The sequence below is a fragment of the Diadema setosum genome, chromosome 16 (genome assembly GCF_964275005.1).
Source record: "Diadema setosum chromosome 16, eeDiaSeto1, whole genome shotgun sequence".
In the NCBI taxonomy this organism is placed as follows: domain Eukaryota; kingdom Metazoa; phylum Echinodermata; class Echinoidea; order Diadematoida; family Diadematidae; genus Diadema; species Diadema setosum.
In genome coordinates, this window is record NC_092700.1 from 19,489,193 (window position 1) to 19,509,275 (window position 20,083).

General features: G+C 39.8%; 1 protein-coding gene and 1 non-coding gene across 2 annotated transcripts; both read right to left on the minus strand.

The window, feature by feature from the left end:
- Nucleotides 1-16,123: 16,123 nt before the first annotated feature.
- LOC140239664 (lactosylceramide 1,3-N-acetyl-beta-D-glucosaminyltransferase-like) lies at nt 16,124-17,671 on the minus strand. Its single transcript, XM_072319493.1, has one exon. It carries the CDS (start codon nt 17,669-17,671, stop codon nt 16,124-16,126), a length of 1,548 nt encoding a protein of 515 aa, XP_072175594.1.
- A 2,338-nt stretch (nt 17,672-20,009) lies between these two features.
- On the minus strand, nt 20,010-20,083 carry Trnai-aau (transfer RNA isoleucine (anticodon AAU)). The gene has a single exon. It is a non-coding gene; the product is annotated as a tRNA-Ile (tRNA).

The following is a 20,083-nucleotide window of genomic DNA, read 5'->3' on the forward strand; positions in this document are numbered from 1 at the left end:
GTAATAATATCCATTGATTTCCGATCGATTACGACCTATAACAAAGGAATGCACTGGCGTCAAAGTTGAAATTCCGCGTGCGCGTCTTTCTGCAAATATAGTGAAAAAACATGTCTTTGTTTATTTCGCCATAGCTCTTTAAATCGTCCGTTGACCCTATATTTCTATTGCATATTACAAAAGTATATGAATTGTAAGTAACATTCCAAGTATCAGTATTGCCAGGAATACGCGATGACGTCATCATATCGTCATTTTAAATCAAAAAAGTGGAATTGATTTTTTTGAGGTACTGTTTCTGACATTCATTTGCTCGTATCTCTGTTGTTTAAGCTCAATATTACCCCAAATTCAGATATGTTGCACTTTGAACATTTGCCTTTCAAGGCCATGTGATGGTTTTGAAATATGATGACGTCATCATACTAGAAATTGTGATTAAAGGTAAAGACTCAAAATCAGACAAGTTTACGTGTTATGTCTATGGGAGGTGATTTTTTTTTAAACCATGCATTGACTTGACAACGTTTAAGCACCTTTACCTCATCTGATTTTACTCCATTTCCTCTGAAACATAAATATGTTGTAGCTGAGACAACAAGCTTTAGTAATCATGCATTTTATGTTTTCAAATCTCCTCATCAGGTTGACAATTTTGCAATTTAAAACTGAAAATGAGAATGCAATCTGTACGGAACGATTCCCAATTTTTCTTTGCAACTGTATATTGATCGAATCCACGCTGCCACTTGTGGGAAGTTGAATAGCGCCATCACAAGTCAACACTGTCACGATAGTATTTAGATTTAAGTTTCGCACTCGATCTTCAGGACAGCCATGTGGCATAATCGGTTAGCGCGCTGGTTGTTCATAACGCCATACCGGAAGGCGAGAGGTTCGACTCCCGCAGGACTTTTATCCGTTCTTTCTTTTTTTTCTCTTTTTTTTCGGCAGTTCAGCTTTACTCCGATGTCATTTATCGTATTACTTTATCAAGTGTACGTAACCCGTGAACACGGCTGCTCTATTTCCCTTGTTTTGTATTGGAGTTTGGAGATTGGGTTTGCTTCATTAATTTTGTCACACTTAATGTTGTAAATTGCCCCTTGTTACAGTGTCCCGCTTGCCACCTTTCGTTTGCTCTTTCCTTTTCTCTTCATTGGTTATTGTTATACTGTAACAGGATAGGTAGGAACATGTATGTTTAAATAACTTGCAGGAATGGGAGCTGAATTGATTAACTCTAGTCCAGGTGTATGGCGTCTCGCTCATCTCTTTGAAATTCCAGGTTGTTATTGTTTGACCCAATAACGAAGTTGTAGACAGGTTATATGTTGTTATAGAGGTATCTTGTGCCACATGAATGGAAAGCATCACTGTTTAGTAGTAGTAATGAACTTTTTCATGTTGTATATGGTATAAATATTTAAGATAAATATATATATATATATATATATATATAAAGATTAAAGATAAATTTCACATCCAATCTTCGGTACAGCCGTGTGGCTTTATAGTCAGCGCGCTGCATGGTCATTATGCACTACCTTAGGACGAGATGTTCGAGACCCGCAGGACGCTATCATTTTTTTCTCTCTCTTTCTTTGTGTTTCTTTTGGCAGTTCAGCTTTATTCCGATCGATGTCATTTATCGTATTATCTTATCAATTATACTACCCCACGACACACAGTCGCTCAAGTTCCTCTTTTTTTTTTTGTCGGAGGCTCTAGGTTGGATTTGCTTCATTTATCATACGTATTGTTTAAATTGCCCTTGGTACAGTGCCCCGCTTGCCACCTTTCCTTTTCCCTTTCCTTTTCTCTACGTTTGTTCCTGTTATATTGTCACAAGACAGGTCGGAAAATAATTTGCATAACTCAACTGGAGCAGGAATGGCAACTGAATGAATTAACTCTAGGCCAGGTGTATGGCGTCTCGCTCATCTCTTTGAAATTCCAGGAAGTTATTGTTTGACGCAATAACGGAGTTGTAGACAGGTTTTATGTTGCTATAGAGGTATCTTGTGCCACATGAGTAGAAGGCATCACTGTTCAGTAGTAGTAATGAACTTTTTCATGTCCCTCCATGTCAATTATAGTGTGGTTTAAAGGGGTTGTGTGTCTATCTGCCAAAGAAAAGGAATAACTTATTTTCGTCATGGCTGTTTCTCTATACGTAGCCGTAGGTAATGAGTGTTGTTGGTATCTGAGCAGTGAAGAACAGAGCATCAGGCTAAAATCCCCCTTAGTTATACGCGCTAAGCGTTCAATTTGATATATCTTTCTTTATGAAGTCAATCCCTGCTAATGGAGTTACAGAATTATGTTATGACACGTTTCACTGAAAGTTTGTAAAGCAAAGTTTATGGACAAGGCAAGAAATTGTACATGAATATACCTACCATTGATTTCAGAGGGAAATTATGGTATGCATAAATGTAAGGGTATCATTGCTTTGGAATTGCTGAGACAATATGCTTGGCACGAGGGCTTCCACTTCTAATAACTGATCCCTTTGAAGATGTGTCGGTCACGGGTGATCGTCATGATTCATCTTTCACGTAGAAGCTTGCGTTCCACACTCTTGGTTCAAGAAGACTTACCATCATACTTCAAATTGTTATTAAAGGTAAAGACTCAAAATCAGACAAGTTTACGTGTTATCTCTATGGGAGGTGATTTTTTTTTTATGTGCATTAACTTGACAACGTTTAAGCACCTTTATCTCAGATGATTTTGCTCCATTTCCTCTGTAACTTAAGTGTGTGGTAACTGAGACAATAAGCTGCAGTAATCATGCATGTTATTCTTTGAAATCTCCTTATTAGTTTGACAATTTTGCAGTTTAAAACTGAAAATGAGAATGGAATGTGGACAAAACGATTCCTGATTCATCTTTCACATACATAAGTTTACGTTCCTCTTTTTTTTCTCGTCAAGACGTATGGCCGAGTGGTTAAAGGCGACGTCTCAGAGACGTGAGGTTGCACACGTGCGGGTTCGAACCCCACAAGATCACGAAACAAATTACTTAGCTATTTTACTTTTTTTTTTTTCTTCAATTTTGTATTACATATATCGTCCATGTAGAAATCACATTCGTATATAAACGCACCTATACACACACACAGACACACACACACACCATATCCCTCTTTTTTGTGTTGGAGACCATATTGCTTCGACTGCTGCAAAATTTTGCAGGCTGACTTTGTCAAACTGATCATAATATGTAATGACGACGACGAAGGTGTTGTACTTTGAACAATTGTCTTTCAAGACCACATCATTGTTTTGTACTTTGATGACGTCATCACACTGAAAATTGTGATTAAAGGCAAGGTATCAAAACCAGCCGATTATAGGTTTTATGTTTACGGCACGTATTTTTCCCAAGTTGCCAGAAATGGCATAGCGACATCAGTAGTTACAAGGCCGCATTTCCGTCTAGCAATGCAATACATGTTCACGCGGCCACGTTGGTTGAGTGGGCATTGACTTTTCTCCCTGTAATATCTATACATTTCTTTTTTGCCTTACCATTTCCGTGGATGTCCCGTGGCCGAGAGGTTAGGGAAACGGTTTTGCATGCAAACTCAATTATAACTTCAAGGTGTCTATATCACATTCTTTTCTTTGTCGATCACAGATGACCGACATCTGATAACCCCAAGCGTATCACCTAACTCGTCAGTCTGACGAGTTTCATATCTCGTTTTTTTTCGCATTGGAGGGAGGGGACGCCCGGTGCGCCCCCTGGATCCGCCACTGGTAGTCAAGGGTGTCGGTTTATGTTCATGATTGGGGGAGGTATGACCAGCGAGGGGGCGTCGAAGTGACCAAGCGGGAGAAGGATGTCCAAAATCTGCACTTTATATAGGGCATCCCCTAATTTGTTTGTGTTTGTGAGTGTGTGTGTTTCATATAGATGGAAAAGTTAGGAAATAGCCAAGGTCAAGTCTTATTATTGGCAATGCAAGGCATTTTAATATAGACTAGTATGTAAAGCAACACTGCAAAATCAATGATCAAGCTTTGATAGCAAATGTGTACAACCTATCAAACATTGCGCAACATTGCAGCGACTCTTTTTGCCATTCCGATATTCTGAGTACACTGCGCACATGCTTGTATTCAAAATGCCAACCAGGAATCACGCTGAATCACAATCTTTTGTCGTTTCCGGGCTTTTTGAACAATGTTATACCTCTTTAATTACGATATGGTTAAAAGAAATCTTCGAAAAATATTTTTTTTTTCTTGATCATCCTTTCATATCGATTTCAAAAGCAGTTTACTAACCCTTGAATTACCATTTTCGTAGTTTTTTTCCTCTCTTTTTTTCTTTTTTCTTCTTTTTTTCTTAATCAGCGGATGGGGGGGGGGGGGGGGGCACGTGCCCCCCATGCCCCCGTATACGCCACTGTTCCTAGACCTAGATATCTAATGAATTTTAGGCGCAATAAAGTCATCCAACCACAATTTTGTAGACTCACACTCAGTTATCTTTCAGTTTTAACTTTCAGTCATTGAAAAGATTCATATCTACTATTACTAAAGGTTAACAAGTCCATGTGCTATTACTAATTACATTGAGTAGCAAGTAACTTGCTACTCCCTGAGCTTCCAGAGCTTGCTGCTTCCAGTGGGCTATAACTGACTGTACTTGGTAGTCAGTGGCGTATCTAGGGAAAACGGCGCCCGTGGCAAGCGCGAAAATTGCGCTCCTAATTTCTGAAAAAGTATTCAACCCCAACCCCATCCCGGTAGGGACTTTAAAAAAGTCCTCATGATAAATGCTTTTTGAAGCACTTAAGAGGGGTCTTTTGAGGGTGATTTAAATGTATAGGCTACCCTAAATTTTGATATATTTTGGCGAGCGAGCGCAGCAAGCGAGCCGAAGATTTTTATATTTCAGCTTTATACATAACATGGAATTCTTGTCATTTTTGGTTATTAAATCTTCGAATTACGATTCTAATCATAGTGACGGCCTTATAGATAACGATTTGTACCAACAGTGTCCAACCCCATCCCGGTAGGGACTTAAAAAAAGTCCACATGATGTGCTTTTTCAAGCACTTATATAGAAGGGGTCTTTTGAGGGTGTTTTAAATGTTATAGATATTGAAGAATTTTGGCGAGCGAGTGCAGCGAGCGAGCCGAAAATTTTTGTATTTCAGCTTACAAAACATGGAATTCTTGTCATTTTTGGTTATTAAATCTTCGAATGACAATTCTATGATATAGTGACGGTCTTATAGATAACGATTTATACCAACAGTGTTCAACCCCAATCCCATCCCGGTAGGGACTTAAAAAAAGTCCACTTGATATGCTTTTTCGAGCACTTAAAAGGTTTTTTTTTTTTTTTAGGGTGATATAAAATCTGATAAATTTTGATAAATTTTGGCGAGCGAGCGCAGCGAGTGAGCCGACAATTTTTGAATTTCACCTTACAAAACATGGAATTCTTGTCATTTTTTGGTTACTAGATCTTACAACATTCTAATCAAGATATCATATAGTGACGGCTTCATAGATAACCATTTATGTCAACAAACTAAGGACTTGGAAAAATGCTCTGAATTACTACGATTGAGTGAGCCGAAATTTTTATATTTCCACGTCATCATTACGTTTTGTTCTTCTTGTTTTGTTTTGTTTTTGATAAATTTTGGCGAGCGGGCGCAGCGAGCGAGCCGAAAATTTTTATATTTCAGCGTTACAAAACATGGAATTCATGGAATTCATGTTTTGTTTTTATCTTGTTTGATTTGGTTTTCTGCCCCCCCCCCCCTTCCCCCCGTCCGGGCGAGATTTTTTTTTTCTTCTTCTTTTTTTTTCTCGTTTTTTTTTTTTTCACGTGCCCCCTTGCCCCCCCCCCCCAGATACGCCACTGTTGGTAGTTGATACTACTGACTTAGCATGCAATGTGCCTATAATAGGCTGCAGCGCAGCATGCATTGTACACACATAATGTTACGCATCATACACAATTTACGGTACCGCGTACGGTATAATACCGGTAAACGGTGAACATTATGCGCAATGTATCTTCGCGATTCGGTCAGAAAGCAAAGCAGGGATCGGGAATGTCTACTGTTTGCGCGTCAGCTTCGCGCGCGGTGCAGTAACGTAGTATTAACACGTACTGTACACGAGTTCTTTAGTGCGTATGATATTATGTAACTCCATAATGTATCATCATCCACACAAACATTAAAACAAGGAAGAGAGAGAGAGAGAGAGAGAAAATGAACGTAAAAGAAAGGAAAGGCGGAATTCAAAACGGAAATAAAAGCGGTAAAGACAGCTTTTGTTTCATTTTTGTCAACATCTAAGCATTGCTGAAGAGGGGTGTTGAATAGCTCAAACACCTCCCTTTTGCCCAAGGGGGGTGTTTGAACACCTTAAACACCCCCCTTTTGGCAAAGGGGGGTGTTTGAACACCCAAAACACCCCCCCCCCCCTCGGTACGCCCTTGCTCCCTTTTGTACCATGCGAAACAGATTTCGTGGTACACAGAAAGGATTTCGTGCACGGAATGGCATTCTGTCAGTGCACACGAAATGCATTTCGTACCATATCAAATGGATTTCGTACCATGCGAAACAGATTTCGTGGTACACAGAAAGGATTTCGTGTACGGAATGGCATTCTGTCAGTGCACACGGAATGCATTTCGTACCATATCAAATGGATTTCGTACCATACGGAATGCATTTCGTACCATATCAAATGGATTTCGTACCACACGGAATGCATTTCGTACCATATCAAATGGATTTCGTACCATGCGAAACAGATTTCGTGGTACACAGAAAGGATTTCGTGCACGGAATGGCATTCTGTCAGTGCACACGGAATGCATTTCGTACCATATCAAATGGATTTCGTACCAGACGGAATGCATTTCGTACCATATCAAATGGATTGCGTACCACACGGAATGCATTTCGTACCATATCAAATGGATTTCGTACCATGCGAAACAGATTTCGTGGTACACAGAAAGGATTTCGTGTACGGAATGGCATTCTGTCAGTGCACACGGAATGCATTTCGTACCATATCAAATGGATTTCGTACCATGCGAAACAGATTTCGTGGTACACAGAAAGGATTTCGTGTACGGAATGGCATTCTGTCAGTGCACACGGAATGCATTTCGTACCATATCAAATGGATTTCGTACCATGCGAAACAGATTTCGTGGTACACAGAAAGGATTTCGTGTACGGAATGGCATTCTGTCAGTGCACACGGAATGCATTTCGTACCATATCAAATGGATTTCGTACCATGCGAAACAAAATTTCGTGGTACACAGAAAGGATTTCGTGCACGGAATGGCATTCTGTCAGTGCACATGGGATGCATTTCGTACCATATCAAATGGATTTCGTACCATGCGAAACTACGAAGCTTTCTAAGGGCCATTTTTGACAACCTAAAAAAAAAATACTACGTACGTACGTAATAATACTGTGTACGTACGCAGTATTATTACGTACGTACGTATTATTTATTACGCACGTACGCAGTATTATTACGTACGTACGTGGTATTTATTACGTACGTATGTATAGTATTTATTATGTACGCAGTATTATTACGTACGTACGTAGTATTTATTTATTCCTGGAGAAGACCCAATGGATACACTCACATCCTGCGTTGTTTTTTTTTTTTTTTTAACCAGAATAGTTACTTTATTTTCAATGTGAGCTAGCCAAGCGAGTGAGCCCCCGCCCCCCCCCCAAAAAAAATGCATTTCTTTCCTTTTCTGTTTTTGTTTTCCTTCCCTTCCTTTTGTTTTTCTTTTTCTTATCCCTTCCCCCCCCCCCTTTTTTTTTGGGGGGGGGGGGAGTAGAGGTTGAAGCATTTGCCGACAATTTGAGGGGGAGGTGGTGGTACCCCCTCTATAGCCACACCCCGATAAACAAGATTCCCGGGTTAGAACAATCCTGTTACTCGTCTTCATGAACGCGGATGCCCTATCGATACAGGCCTCAGTGATACATACTCCTTCCCACCCCCGGGGGAGGGGGGGGGGGGGTGGGGTATTCATATAGTACATGAAATGTATACACCAGAGCATATTTCATTTCATTACGGTTTCCAGGGGCGTAGACAGCGGGGGGGGGGGGGGGGGGATGGGGGGTTGCATCCCCAAAGAATTTCAGGTGTAAGGGAGGGGTGGTGTGTACAATCATCCTCCATGCAGGGTCTCACGATAGTTGGAATAATAATTGTTATATTTGATCATAATGAATTTGAATTCATTTTTAATTGTTCCTGTAATTGTTATTCCTTATTATTTTCGTTTCTATTTGAATAAATCGTCACCTCATTATGATAATAAATACCGATATGCCCATTTTGTAATGTAACAGATCTATTTTAGGTGCCAAAGTGTTGCATAGTTTCTTTCCTGTACAAACTGCTACGAAGATGTAAGTGGTAATCTCATTATCAATTATTGTATTTGGTATAGTTTCCCGGAATATGCATTGGTTTCTTGATCCCAAGATGATGACTGGGAGGGGGGATCACATGCATCCCTTCACAATTTAAAAATACAATGGAAAATATTTTGCCGTTTCGGGGCGACAATATAAAAAATAGATCGATGTTTTAGCGAAAACTGTATTTATTTAGGAATAGCTGAAGTGTAAAAAGAGTCATACAAGTGTAAACCTGATGGCAAAACGAATCGGTTATAACGAGTTCGGTTATAACGAGATTCCGGTTATAACGAGGACATTATCGGTGCATCAGGATAAAGAAAAACATAAGCAATTTGATCGGATACAACGAGATTCCATTTCTTGACCTGCCGCTTTCAAACACGCGACGAACGAAACATTGAAAAGCGAATTCACGCTATCCCCGTTTTACATAATAGTCTGTGTAGAACGCAGTAACACACTGCACAAGTGCCCGTCCTGTCTCGATCTCTTAAATCATGTACATCGTACCATCTGAAGCGGGAAGACTTGGAAACAAACGTGTTTCAGTCCCGCCGTTATCCTTCTTGACCGCCCATTATCAGTGACGAATAACGGGAGTACCGTTCCTTCCATGTTTCTTCTTAACCACATAACATAATTCCATCATTTCGCGAAGTTCCATTTCTTGACTTGGCGCTTTCAAACACGCGACAAACGGAACACTGAAAACCAAATTCACGCTATCCATGTCCCTCCCGTTTTGCAGAGTAGTTCATGTTTTCTTCTAAACCACGCGATAAGACACAGAAATAGGCCCTATACCATCCGATGTTCCTATTTAGTTATTGAATAAAATCATTCGATTTTGTTTTTCGCTAGATACGCGTGCGTGATGTAAGGTCAGACCACAGCGCAACGAGAGAAAAAAAATATATAACGCATTCAAGAACTTTTCATGTAGCGACACTCGTGGCCAAAATGGACAATAATATTTGAATGCGTGTGCAACTCATCATTATAATTATCCTTTCCATTTTCAGTTCCGACTTCCAGTTGCTTTGCTGGCTAGTAACTATGAGTGTTGATGATTAAAGCCGAAATTAGTAATGAAATCATCATAGCGATCTCCCCGGTTACAGTAGCGTAAAAATAGTTGAATAACGCATGTTAATCTACTTGAATTGGTGTATAGAAAAAGAAACAAACGCATTAACAGTTTGAATAGATCTGGGATTGTTCATTATCATGTAACAAAACATAATATAGATATGAGTGTGCATGATTAATGCCAAAATAATTAATGAAATCATCGCGATCCCGCCGGGTGACAGTATAGCGTATAAAAATAGTTGAATAGCGCATGTTAATCGACTTTAATGAGTTGGTGTTCAAAGAAAGAAATAAACGCATTTAACAGTTTGAATAGATCTGGGTTTATTCATTATCATTCACCACTGCATTTCACAATGAAGATTTTTCTTTCTTTCAGAATGGTCCACGAGGTGCAGACTTGCGTAAAAAGGATCACAACCTTCCAAATTCAACATTGTCGCATATTTTTCAAGAACGGGTGTACAAAACGCGAAGAGATTTTCGGAAGAAAATAAAGAACGCATTTACATTTGTAATCCCTTCGGGCGCAACGATCATACATTGTATTAATAGGATTACAGCCGAAATGATTCATGGAATCATCCTATTCCCGCTGGGCACCAACAGCGTAACATACCTCGCAAGTTACGATAAACAACGCATATATGTTACTCTATTTGCGCTGGTGCTTAGAAAAACTTAACAAGCGCATTTTTAATTATACAATCTGATTTTGTTCATTGTCAGTTTACACTGTACACTGTATTTCACAAACGAAAAAGCATTCATCTTGTGGAATGGTTCGATACAAGAGGAAGAGATAGGTGTAGAAAGAATCACGAATATGATCCTGCCGAGTTGACCTTCTTCTCAGGAACATAATGTGCAACTAGTATTATGCGAAGAGATTTTTGGAAGAAAAGTAAAGAATTAACGCATTTCAACACCTACTTTTTCCGTCTTTTTTATGTATCAATTCACAAACAATTTCCCTTTATTGTCTCAATAATAACGATCCATAATTGTGTAATAACAACGCAAAGGATGTTCTTGAGTTTGATTGACGGGTATGACGTCGTGCTTATGTTTTCCTTTGTTTTTTATGCGTACGGTTATAACGAGGTACCGGTTATAACGAGGTAATATTGCCGGTCCCACGGACCTCGCTATAACGGGGTTTCACTGTATAATATTTCATTTTGGCTGAAACCTATATCGAAGTACAAACGTACGAGTCTGTCTCTCTCTGCCCTGTCTGCGGCCATTGCTCAAATACTGCGTACGTACGTAATAAACAATACGTACGTACGTAATGAACAATATGTACGTACGTAATAGATACTGCGTACGTACCTAATAAATACTACGTACGTACGCAATAAATACTACGTACGTACGTAATAATACTGCGTACGTACGCAATAAATACTACGTACGTACGTACTAATAATACGTACGTACGTAATAATACTGCGTACGTACGCAATAATTCTGCGTACGTACGCAGTATTATTACGTACGTACGTAGTATTTTTTTTTTTTAGGTTGTCAAAAATGGCCCTTAAAGCTTCGTAGCATTCCGTGTGCACTGACAGAATGCCATTCCGTACACGAAATCCTTTCTGTGTACCACGAAATCTGTTTCGCATGGTACGAAATCCATTTGATATGGTACGAAATGCATTCCGTGTGCACTGACAGAATGCCATTCCGTGCACGAAATCCTTTCTGTGTATCACGAAATCTGTTTCGCATGGTACGAAATCCATTTGATATGGTACGAAATGCATTCCGTGTGGTACGAAATCCATTTGATATGGTACGAAATGCATTCCGTATGGTACGAAATCCATTTGATATGGTACGAAATGCATTCCGTGTGCACTGACAGAATGCCATTCCGTACACGAAATCCTTTCTGTGTACCACGAAATCTGTTTCGCATGGTACGAAATCCATTTGATATGGTACGAAATGCATTCCGTATGGTACGAAATCCATTTGATATGGTACGAAATGCATTCCGTGTGCACTGACAGAATGCCATTCCGTGCACGAAATCCTTTCTGTGTACCACGAAATCTGTTTCGCATGGTACGAAATCCATTTGATATGGTACGAAATGCATTCCGTGTGGTACGAAATCCATTTGATATGGTACGAAATGCATTCCGTATGGTACGAAATCCATTTGATATGGTACGAAATGCATTCCGTGTGCACTGACAGAATGCCATTTCGTACACGAAATCCTTTCTGTGTACCACGAAATCTGTTTCGCATGGTACGAAATCCATTTGATATGGTACGAAATGCATTCCGTGTGCACAGACAGAATGCCATTCCGTACACGAAATCCTTTCTGTGTACCACGAAATCTGTTTCGCATGGTACGAAATCCATTTGATATGGTACGAAATGCATTCCGTGTGCACTGACAGAATGCCATTCCGTACACGAAATCCTTTCTGTGTACCACGAAATCTGTTTCGCATGGTACGAAATCCATTTGATATGGTACGAAATGCATTCCGTGTGCACTGACAGAATGCCATTCCGTACACGAAATCCTTTCTGTGTACCACGAAATCTGTTTCGCATGGTACGAAATCCATTTGATATGGTACGAAATGCATTCCGTGTGGTACGCAATCCATTTGATATGGTACGAAATGCATTCCGTATGGTACGAAATCCATTTGATATGGTACGAAATGCATTCCGTGTGCACTGACAGAATGCCATTCCGTGCACGAAATCCTTTCTGTGTACCACGAAATCTGTTTCGCATGGTACGAAATCCATTTGATATGGTACGAAATGCATTCCGTGTGGTACGAAATCCATTTGATATGGTACGAAATGCATTCCGTATGGTACGAAATCCATTTGATATGGTACGAAATGCATTCCGTGTGCACTGACAGAATGCCATTCCGTGCACGAAATCCTTTCTGTGTACCACGAAATCTGTTTCGCATGGTACGAAATCCATTTGATATGGTACGAAATGCATTCCGTGTGGTACGAAATCCATTTTATATGGTACGAAATGCATTCCGTATGGTACGAAATCCATTTGATATGGTACGAAATGCATTCCGTGTGCACTGACAGAATGCCATTCCGTACACGAAATCCTTTCTGTGTACCACGAAATCTGTTTCGCATGGTACGAAATCCATTTGATATGGTACGAAATGCATTCCGTGTGCACTGACAGAATGCCATTCCGTGCACGAAATCCTTTCTGTGTACCACGAAATCTGTTTCGCATGGTACAAAAGGGAGTGTAGTTCAGTTCTGTTAGACCCTCTACACGGAATGCAGTTTGTAAAACCATTCCGTGCACGAAATTGTTTTGTAGTTCAATTCCGTACACGAAATGATTTTTTTGGAACAAAATAAGATTCTGTTACGAAATTATATTTGCCATGTCATTCTGTCACAAAATGAAAAAGCACAAGTCTTTTTTGTAACAAAATGAGATTTTGTTTACAAAATGAAATTTGTTGTTTCATTTTGTAACAAAATGGATAACCGTCTTCCAAATTTTGTAATCAAACCAGATTTCGTTACAAAATGAAATTGTTTTGTTACGAAATTGTCTGTACAATTTCATTTTGTAACGAAATGGATTTCAGTGTATGATTTCTGTAGTTTTAAGGTAATTTCGTGTCTTTTTGGACGGAATTTTCAAGCGAACACTTGGCGCCCCATAGGGAGATACCCCGCAAACCTTCTCCAGGAAGCCTTTTCCATAACAACCTACCGGTTAATGCGCGAAGGGAATGTGATAACAATCCATGGACGTGATCGGCTAGCGGTGTAGCCTTTTGTCAAGGCCCTCTCGCTGTAATGGGCGAGCGAAGCGAGCCCAGCCGAGCAACCCCACTCAGCTGGGCTCTCTTCACCATACAGCGAGAGGGCCTTGACAAAAGGCTACTAGCGGTGTGGCATTCTACATGTTGAGTGTATCAAAGGAATGTTGCCGCAAGGACGTTTTAACTGGAAGGTCGTCGGGGTACTGTCGGGGTAATTAGCTTAGCTGGATATGTTTACATTGACAAAAGTTACCGCCAACGTCCGAGCAATATTTTGAGGAGACCGTTTGATAAGCTGGGTTAAAAATGAATAAATGAATAAATAAATAAATAAATAAATAAACAAACACACACACACACGCACACACACACACACACACACACACATTCCCCGGACGTTGTCGCGATAGCTCTAGTTTGAAAGGCTTTGTTACGCGGGGCATACGTTGCTACCTGCAGTATGCGGAACAAAGGTCAGCTGATCAACTGCTTTATACTTGTCAGCTGGATATTCAGGTAGGGTGATACTACTGTAATATATAATTCATAAAACCGAATTGAGGATTTACAATGTTCAATATTTAGATAGCAGTCGTGTCGCGAACAACTCTGGAAATGGTTTACAGGCATATGGAGATATTTTGACACAACAACCAGGCCTCACAAATAACGATGAATTCGTCGCGATGCAAAAATGTCTTTATCACGTTTATTACTTGCTAAGATTAATCGCTAAATTGTGCGAAAATTACATCGATAGCAAACACATTCCGTAGGAGAAATTGTTATATACACAACTAATACAGTGCACTCCCGTTAGAACAAAACGGTTATAACTAAACTCCGGTTACAACGAAGTAAAAATTCAGGTCGCAACATTATCCATTCTATGTATTTTTATTGTTTATTTGTTCGGTTACAATGAAATTTCAATATAACGAAAGAGAACAGCTGGTCCAGAGGATTTCTTTTTAACGGGAGTCCACTGTAGTATAGGTAAGAACCGGAGCTAGTAATAATACATATCAAATTAATTTAAAGTAAGCTGACTCTTCGTTCTATGGCATATCAATTAAGTCATAACATAACTAATCAGACACACAAAAAAGATAAAACAAATCTGTTTGTGACTTTTAGTGGCTTCTGCACCATCAATGCATATTGATCTGACTTATGCTGGGTTTCTCTCCCCACGGCCGCTGCACCACGCAGATTCATCTAACTCGAAAAACCGTACGAAAGCCAGTTTGCACATAATAGGTCTGTAAAGACGTACCAAGCAAACAATCAACGTCTGCACCTCGCCAAAGTAATCTATGGCAAACATACGAGGCCCACAGATCCTGAAAGCTGCTCTGAGATGAATTGAAGTGAATTATCGATCATATATTTTAAAAAAAAAAATGGCAGAGAGCTTTCTAAGTGGTGCTGGTAATTGGCTGGCAAGACATGGGTGTATATTCTAAAGAACCAACAAAAATGCTCTTGACGGAGGAAAAAGACCGAAATTATGTTTTCACTTCCATAAAAAGGTTACCAACACATACCCTTTCACCAATGACACTGCAAAAATTGTCTGACATTGCCATATTCATCTCATTGCATGCCTTACTGCATCAACCACAAAGTCCGTGGCTCTTAAAAAACAAGAAACAACGTAGGTTAAAATACAGAAAAAGTCCCAAGGTAATACAAAACGTAAGATATTGCGCTTTGACCTAGATAAATAATCCTGTAGATCACAGACAGACTATATAATATAAAGTGCTATAGTTATCCTCCTACCCTAGACAAGTCTTTTTATTTACAATTTCTCTGCTTCGAATGAAGACCACAAATGATTATGGAGTGCTACTACACATCAAAGCAACCGAAAGAAAAACAAACAAACTAAAAAACAAACAAAAAGAACAAACTTATTGATAACTAAAATAAAAAGTAATAATGTATATGATAAAGACTCTTTTTTGGGGGGCGCCCTTAAAGATAAAGCTTTTACACAGATTTATCGATTTTTTAAACTTGTTTTCACTGTAGACATGATATGACAATTACAGCCAAAACGCCAATAAAAAGACAATTCAAACCTTCGGCATTACGAACCTTAGGTCATTTTTGGATTAACGAAACTCTAGAATAAGGAACCTCAAAGCCATTTTCGGATTAACGAACCTTTGGAAACACGACCTTTCGGAATAACAAAATGCTTTTGTTTTTGTACTCGTATAAGGAGCATTGACATGCCGAGTGAATAATCCCCGCCTTTCCCCAAGTGCAGCTAATACTTGGTAATAAGTCATCATTATCCTTTCATAAGCAAATTATACTCATACGTCTGGGGGAAAGATACATGCTAGAGGTAGGTAAATCAGTTGACACACGCAACGACTGCGAAGATCTGTACTATATTATATGTCTTTGTTCTTCCATTTATTCCCCAGTTGTTAAATTGTCAGAGCGTAGATCCTCTAAAAGCAAGATACAATATTGTGGATGCTACCTTGTACAAATGTGAGTGACACAATAAATACCTGTGAAGTGAAGTGAAATGACATTCTATGTTAGAGGTGACCTTCGTCAGTCCTGTGTTAATCGTCACTAATATTTTGTTTTCGCTTCTTAAAAGAAAGTGTACTGTATCACGAAATTATGAAAATATGGGAAGTGAAAATCGCACAGAATAAAGAGCTAGTCTGCCTTCTGTTCTGTACAATGTAGTAGTCATTCGTATCTTTGCCGTCATCTCAGCGCCTAATTTTGCGTGCATACTTTTGTAGGATCAATAAAGTTTCTCCATATCTCTTTCAGTTTATCAGGGGCTTTATGAGCGTGCATGACCATGAAATGCGGGTTCCTCAGAGCGCATATGTCCGTTGGGCCCTCGTCATACCGAAAACCATCATGCACAGTCATCTTTACCCCGAGCTTTTGCATCAAGATGCCGATGTAGACATCATCTAACGAAGGAATCAGTGGTGTACTAGACGCCTCGGCGAGCGCCAGACTGACAAGATCCATGGACAGCACGTAGCCTCCTCCGACACAGTAAGTTGGAAAATACTTCCCATTATACGTTGTCTCGCTCACGAAGAGATGAGAATTGGGATCGGTGGATCTCTGCTCTATCCCTCCATCGCCAAGATACAGTCGTTTCAGATCGTTGTCCTCTCTGTCTAGCCTTTGCAAATTGTTGACGATATTCTCGAGGTTGGCGAATATGTCATCGTCGGCTTTGAAGAAATACCTGGCGGAGGCACAGTTTTCGTAGGTCCACTGGAGTCCGAAGAGATGCTTCAGGGTAAGGTTCTTGAAGGAGTCGATGAAGTTTCCTTCAAGGATATCGTTATACATGTCCGATTCTTCACGCAAAGCGGTTTCGATTGAACTTTTTGACGATTTTTTCCGACCAAGAAGAAAGTATATTATCACATTGGCCTTGAGAGATTGTAGGTAGGGCTTGCTGGCCCATGTCTCTCGGATTGCTTTGCGGGCAGCAAAGCTTTCTGGATGAGAACTCACCAAACCAACAATGTACACGTGCTCATCTGCCTTACATCTCGTTGCTTTGGTGTTTTTGGTCGGGCGCAAAACTTCCTTTAGGTATTTTGAGTTGCTCACTCTGATACCCTCGTAGATGATGTCAAGGTCCGCAACCGTACAGTTTCTCATGAACTGATGATTGTTCACTTGGTCCCAGATACGGTGAATAATGTCTGCTACTCTCGGGGTTAAAGTCGCGAATCTATTGCTGAGAAGGCACACGTCAGTACCAATATCTCTGAGGAAAAAAGCGTCACTGTCGCGAACGCTCCAGCCCAACTCATGAGCCACTATACCAGCAAATGCGTCAGTGGCAGCGATCAGATAAGAGTTCCATGCAAACTTGAAGATTTCCTCAGCCATCTTTCGATGTATTATGTAGCTTGAATCTAGCGAGCAATACGGTGGATAGGTATCATTCGGTAGGACATCTTTCCCGACGAAAAACGGACTCGTTTGAAGACGTTGGACCTTCGAGCTGTTGACCCTAAATCCAAGAATAGCCATACGGGAATTTCCTTGCTCTTTGAATGTGGAGAGGAGCCTTCCGAGCTTATCGAGTCTAAGAAACGTGTTGTCTCTCGCCTCTATGACGTAGTCTGCCTGAGGGCAAGAGCTGAGGACCCAGCGAAGTCCATGCAGCGTTTCCAGCAAACATGTATTTTTGCCTGCGGAGAAATTACCGATGAGAGTGTCCCCGTATATCTCCGACTCCATTTTCACTTTCTGCATTTGAGCATTGTCGTTGGAGGTTCCCATAATAAAGAATGCACAGACCCTGTTCTTCCGACACTGTTGTCGATTCGCCCAGGTCCTGCGTATGGCATCCCGAATGGACGATCTCTCGGGAAACGAATGTATGAACAGGACAGCGCTGCAAATATGTTTTCCCATCCAATCCATGGTATGACATGGTTTAGCGTGTCCCGCCACATCTACTAATACCTCGGAGAGAAACGCCTTGTTTTTGCCATCGTATTGTGGCTGATATTTCTGTTCTGCATGTCTCCGGAATGGTACCTGGATAACTTGCAAAGGCCAGAACTCTTTTGGAACCTCCTTTTGTACTTGCCGGTTTGAAGCACCATGAAGATCAAGAAACTTTGCGACGATTATCACAATAACAAGCGTAATTCCAGGAATAGTGTAGCACCAAGTATATCTCCTCCTCTTGCCCATTCGAAAGAAAGGAGCCATTACGATGTACAGTAACCAGGATGCTTGTCATCAAATTTCGGTGCCCAAGATAAAGATGATACGTTTCTCTCTGTATCTTTAAAAAAAAAATAATGACAAAGAAAAGCAGACAGATCAGGAAAATGCATCAAATCTAGATCACTTGGCAACGATACAAAAAAATAAGTGTTCGTCGAAGCAGCCACGGGGCATACAGGTCTTCTTTGACCAGGGAGCAGATGTTCTAGTACGTTTGATCAATCCCAAACCACAACCATAACTTCCCTATTTTTAGTCTTGTTTTCTTACTTGCGCGTATGTGTATGTGTGTGTGTGCGTGTGTGTTTGCATGCCCACGTGCGCGTGTGTCTGTGTCTTATTGAGTGCCTATTGTTCCGTGAATCCTGACCAATAAAATGGCGAATCGTGGACCGTTTAAGTGTGAAAATCACGAGACAAGCCTCAACATTAAAGCTGCCCCCACGTGTAATGACCAAGGCGTAAATTTTGACACTGTTGAGAACACACTATACATCTGTTGAAAATCGACATAATCGATTACCAAATACAGCCATTTGGTTGTATATCGATTTTATTTGGGTGTATATTGATGTGTTAATTTTTTTTTCTTATGAAGCACTGTCGTGCTGAAAGTACAGCTCCATTTGATATAAATATTCTTTTTTTTTCTTATGAATGCACTGTCATGCTAAAAGGACAGCTCCATTTGATTTTAATGAAAGTAAGTAAGCAGTGTATGTTTTTTTTTTTGGTGCATTGTATATTCTTTACGAATGCACTGTTTCTGCTGAAAGTACAGCTTGGTTTGATTTCATTATAATTGTGTTTTGTTGAATCGTGGATTCTATAATACATGTGATTTGATTTATCATGAAACTGTATTGAATATGGAATCAATAAAAGATTATGGAAAAACAAAAAGCCATGGGATTTTCATTGTTCCTCCATTTGTCTCTCTTTTTCTTCTTTTTTTGTTTGTTGGGGTGTGGATTGTGAGATTAGGGTATTTATCACTTTGATAAGTGATCAATCACTGTATTTAGTAGCATACTGGCCGGAGAAAAATATGATTTTGACAGAACTCCAGAAGGGGGAGATGTAGATAGAAAGAACAATAGACATAGAAAGAAAGATAATAGACCAACAGACAGACGGAATGACAAATAGATAGAGAGGGGGAGAGAGAGAGAGAGAGAGAAAGCAGCAAAAATAGTTCTGATACTCTCTTTCCTCTTGTTTATTTAGTTAACAGCTCATTTTCATATTTCAAAAATTCTCGTGTATGTACTTCCATCTCTCTCATACATATTGTCAATAGTATAAAATATAGGTTCTCAAGATCGCCTCGAGAGAGCGCCATCACTCGTCTTGACGCGTAAAGTGAGATTTAGCAGCAGCCGCTGCTTCGGCAAATATCACGGAAAAGAGTCCAGAATCTAGACCATACACTACTATACGGACACCGCTCTCCCATGAATTCAAGGGCTAATTATCCGTGCCACTCATCATGACTCAACAGTACGCTGCGTCACGTGGTAAATGCTCATCACCAAAGTATATAGGACATTTGTAGGAGAAAGGGTGTGTATATGGATACTTAACTACTGTAACTATACTCAGTACTTCTACTGCTACTATTACTACTATAATATATAACATGTTACATATATTATATATGTATATATATATATATACATATATATATATATACATATATATATATATATATATATATATATATGTGTGTGTGTGTGTGTGTGTGTTTGTATACACACGTATCTATGCATATATATATATATATATATATATATATATATATATATATATTGAAACAAGGAAGGAAAAACTGACCAGAAACAATTGTAATAATAAATAGCGAAAACTTTGAGCAAAGAAAATGGGTTTTCATCGGGATTCGAACCCGAGACCTCCGGATTATTAGACCGGTGCTCTACCGACTGAGCTATTGAAAGC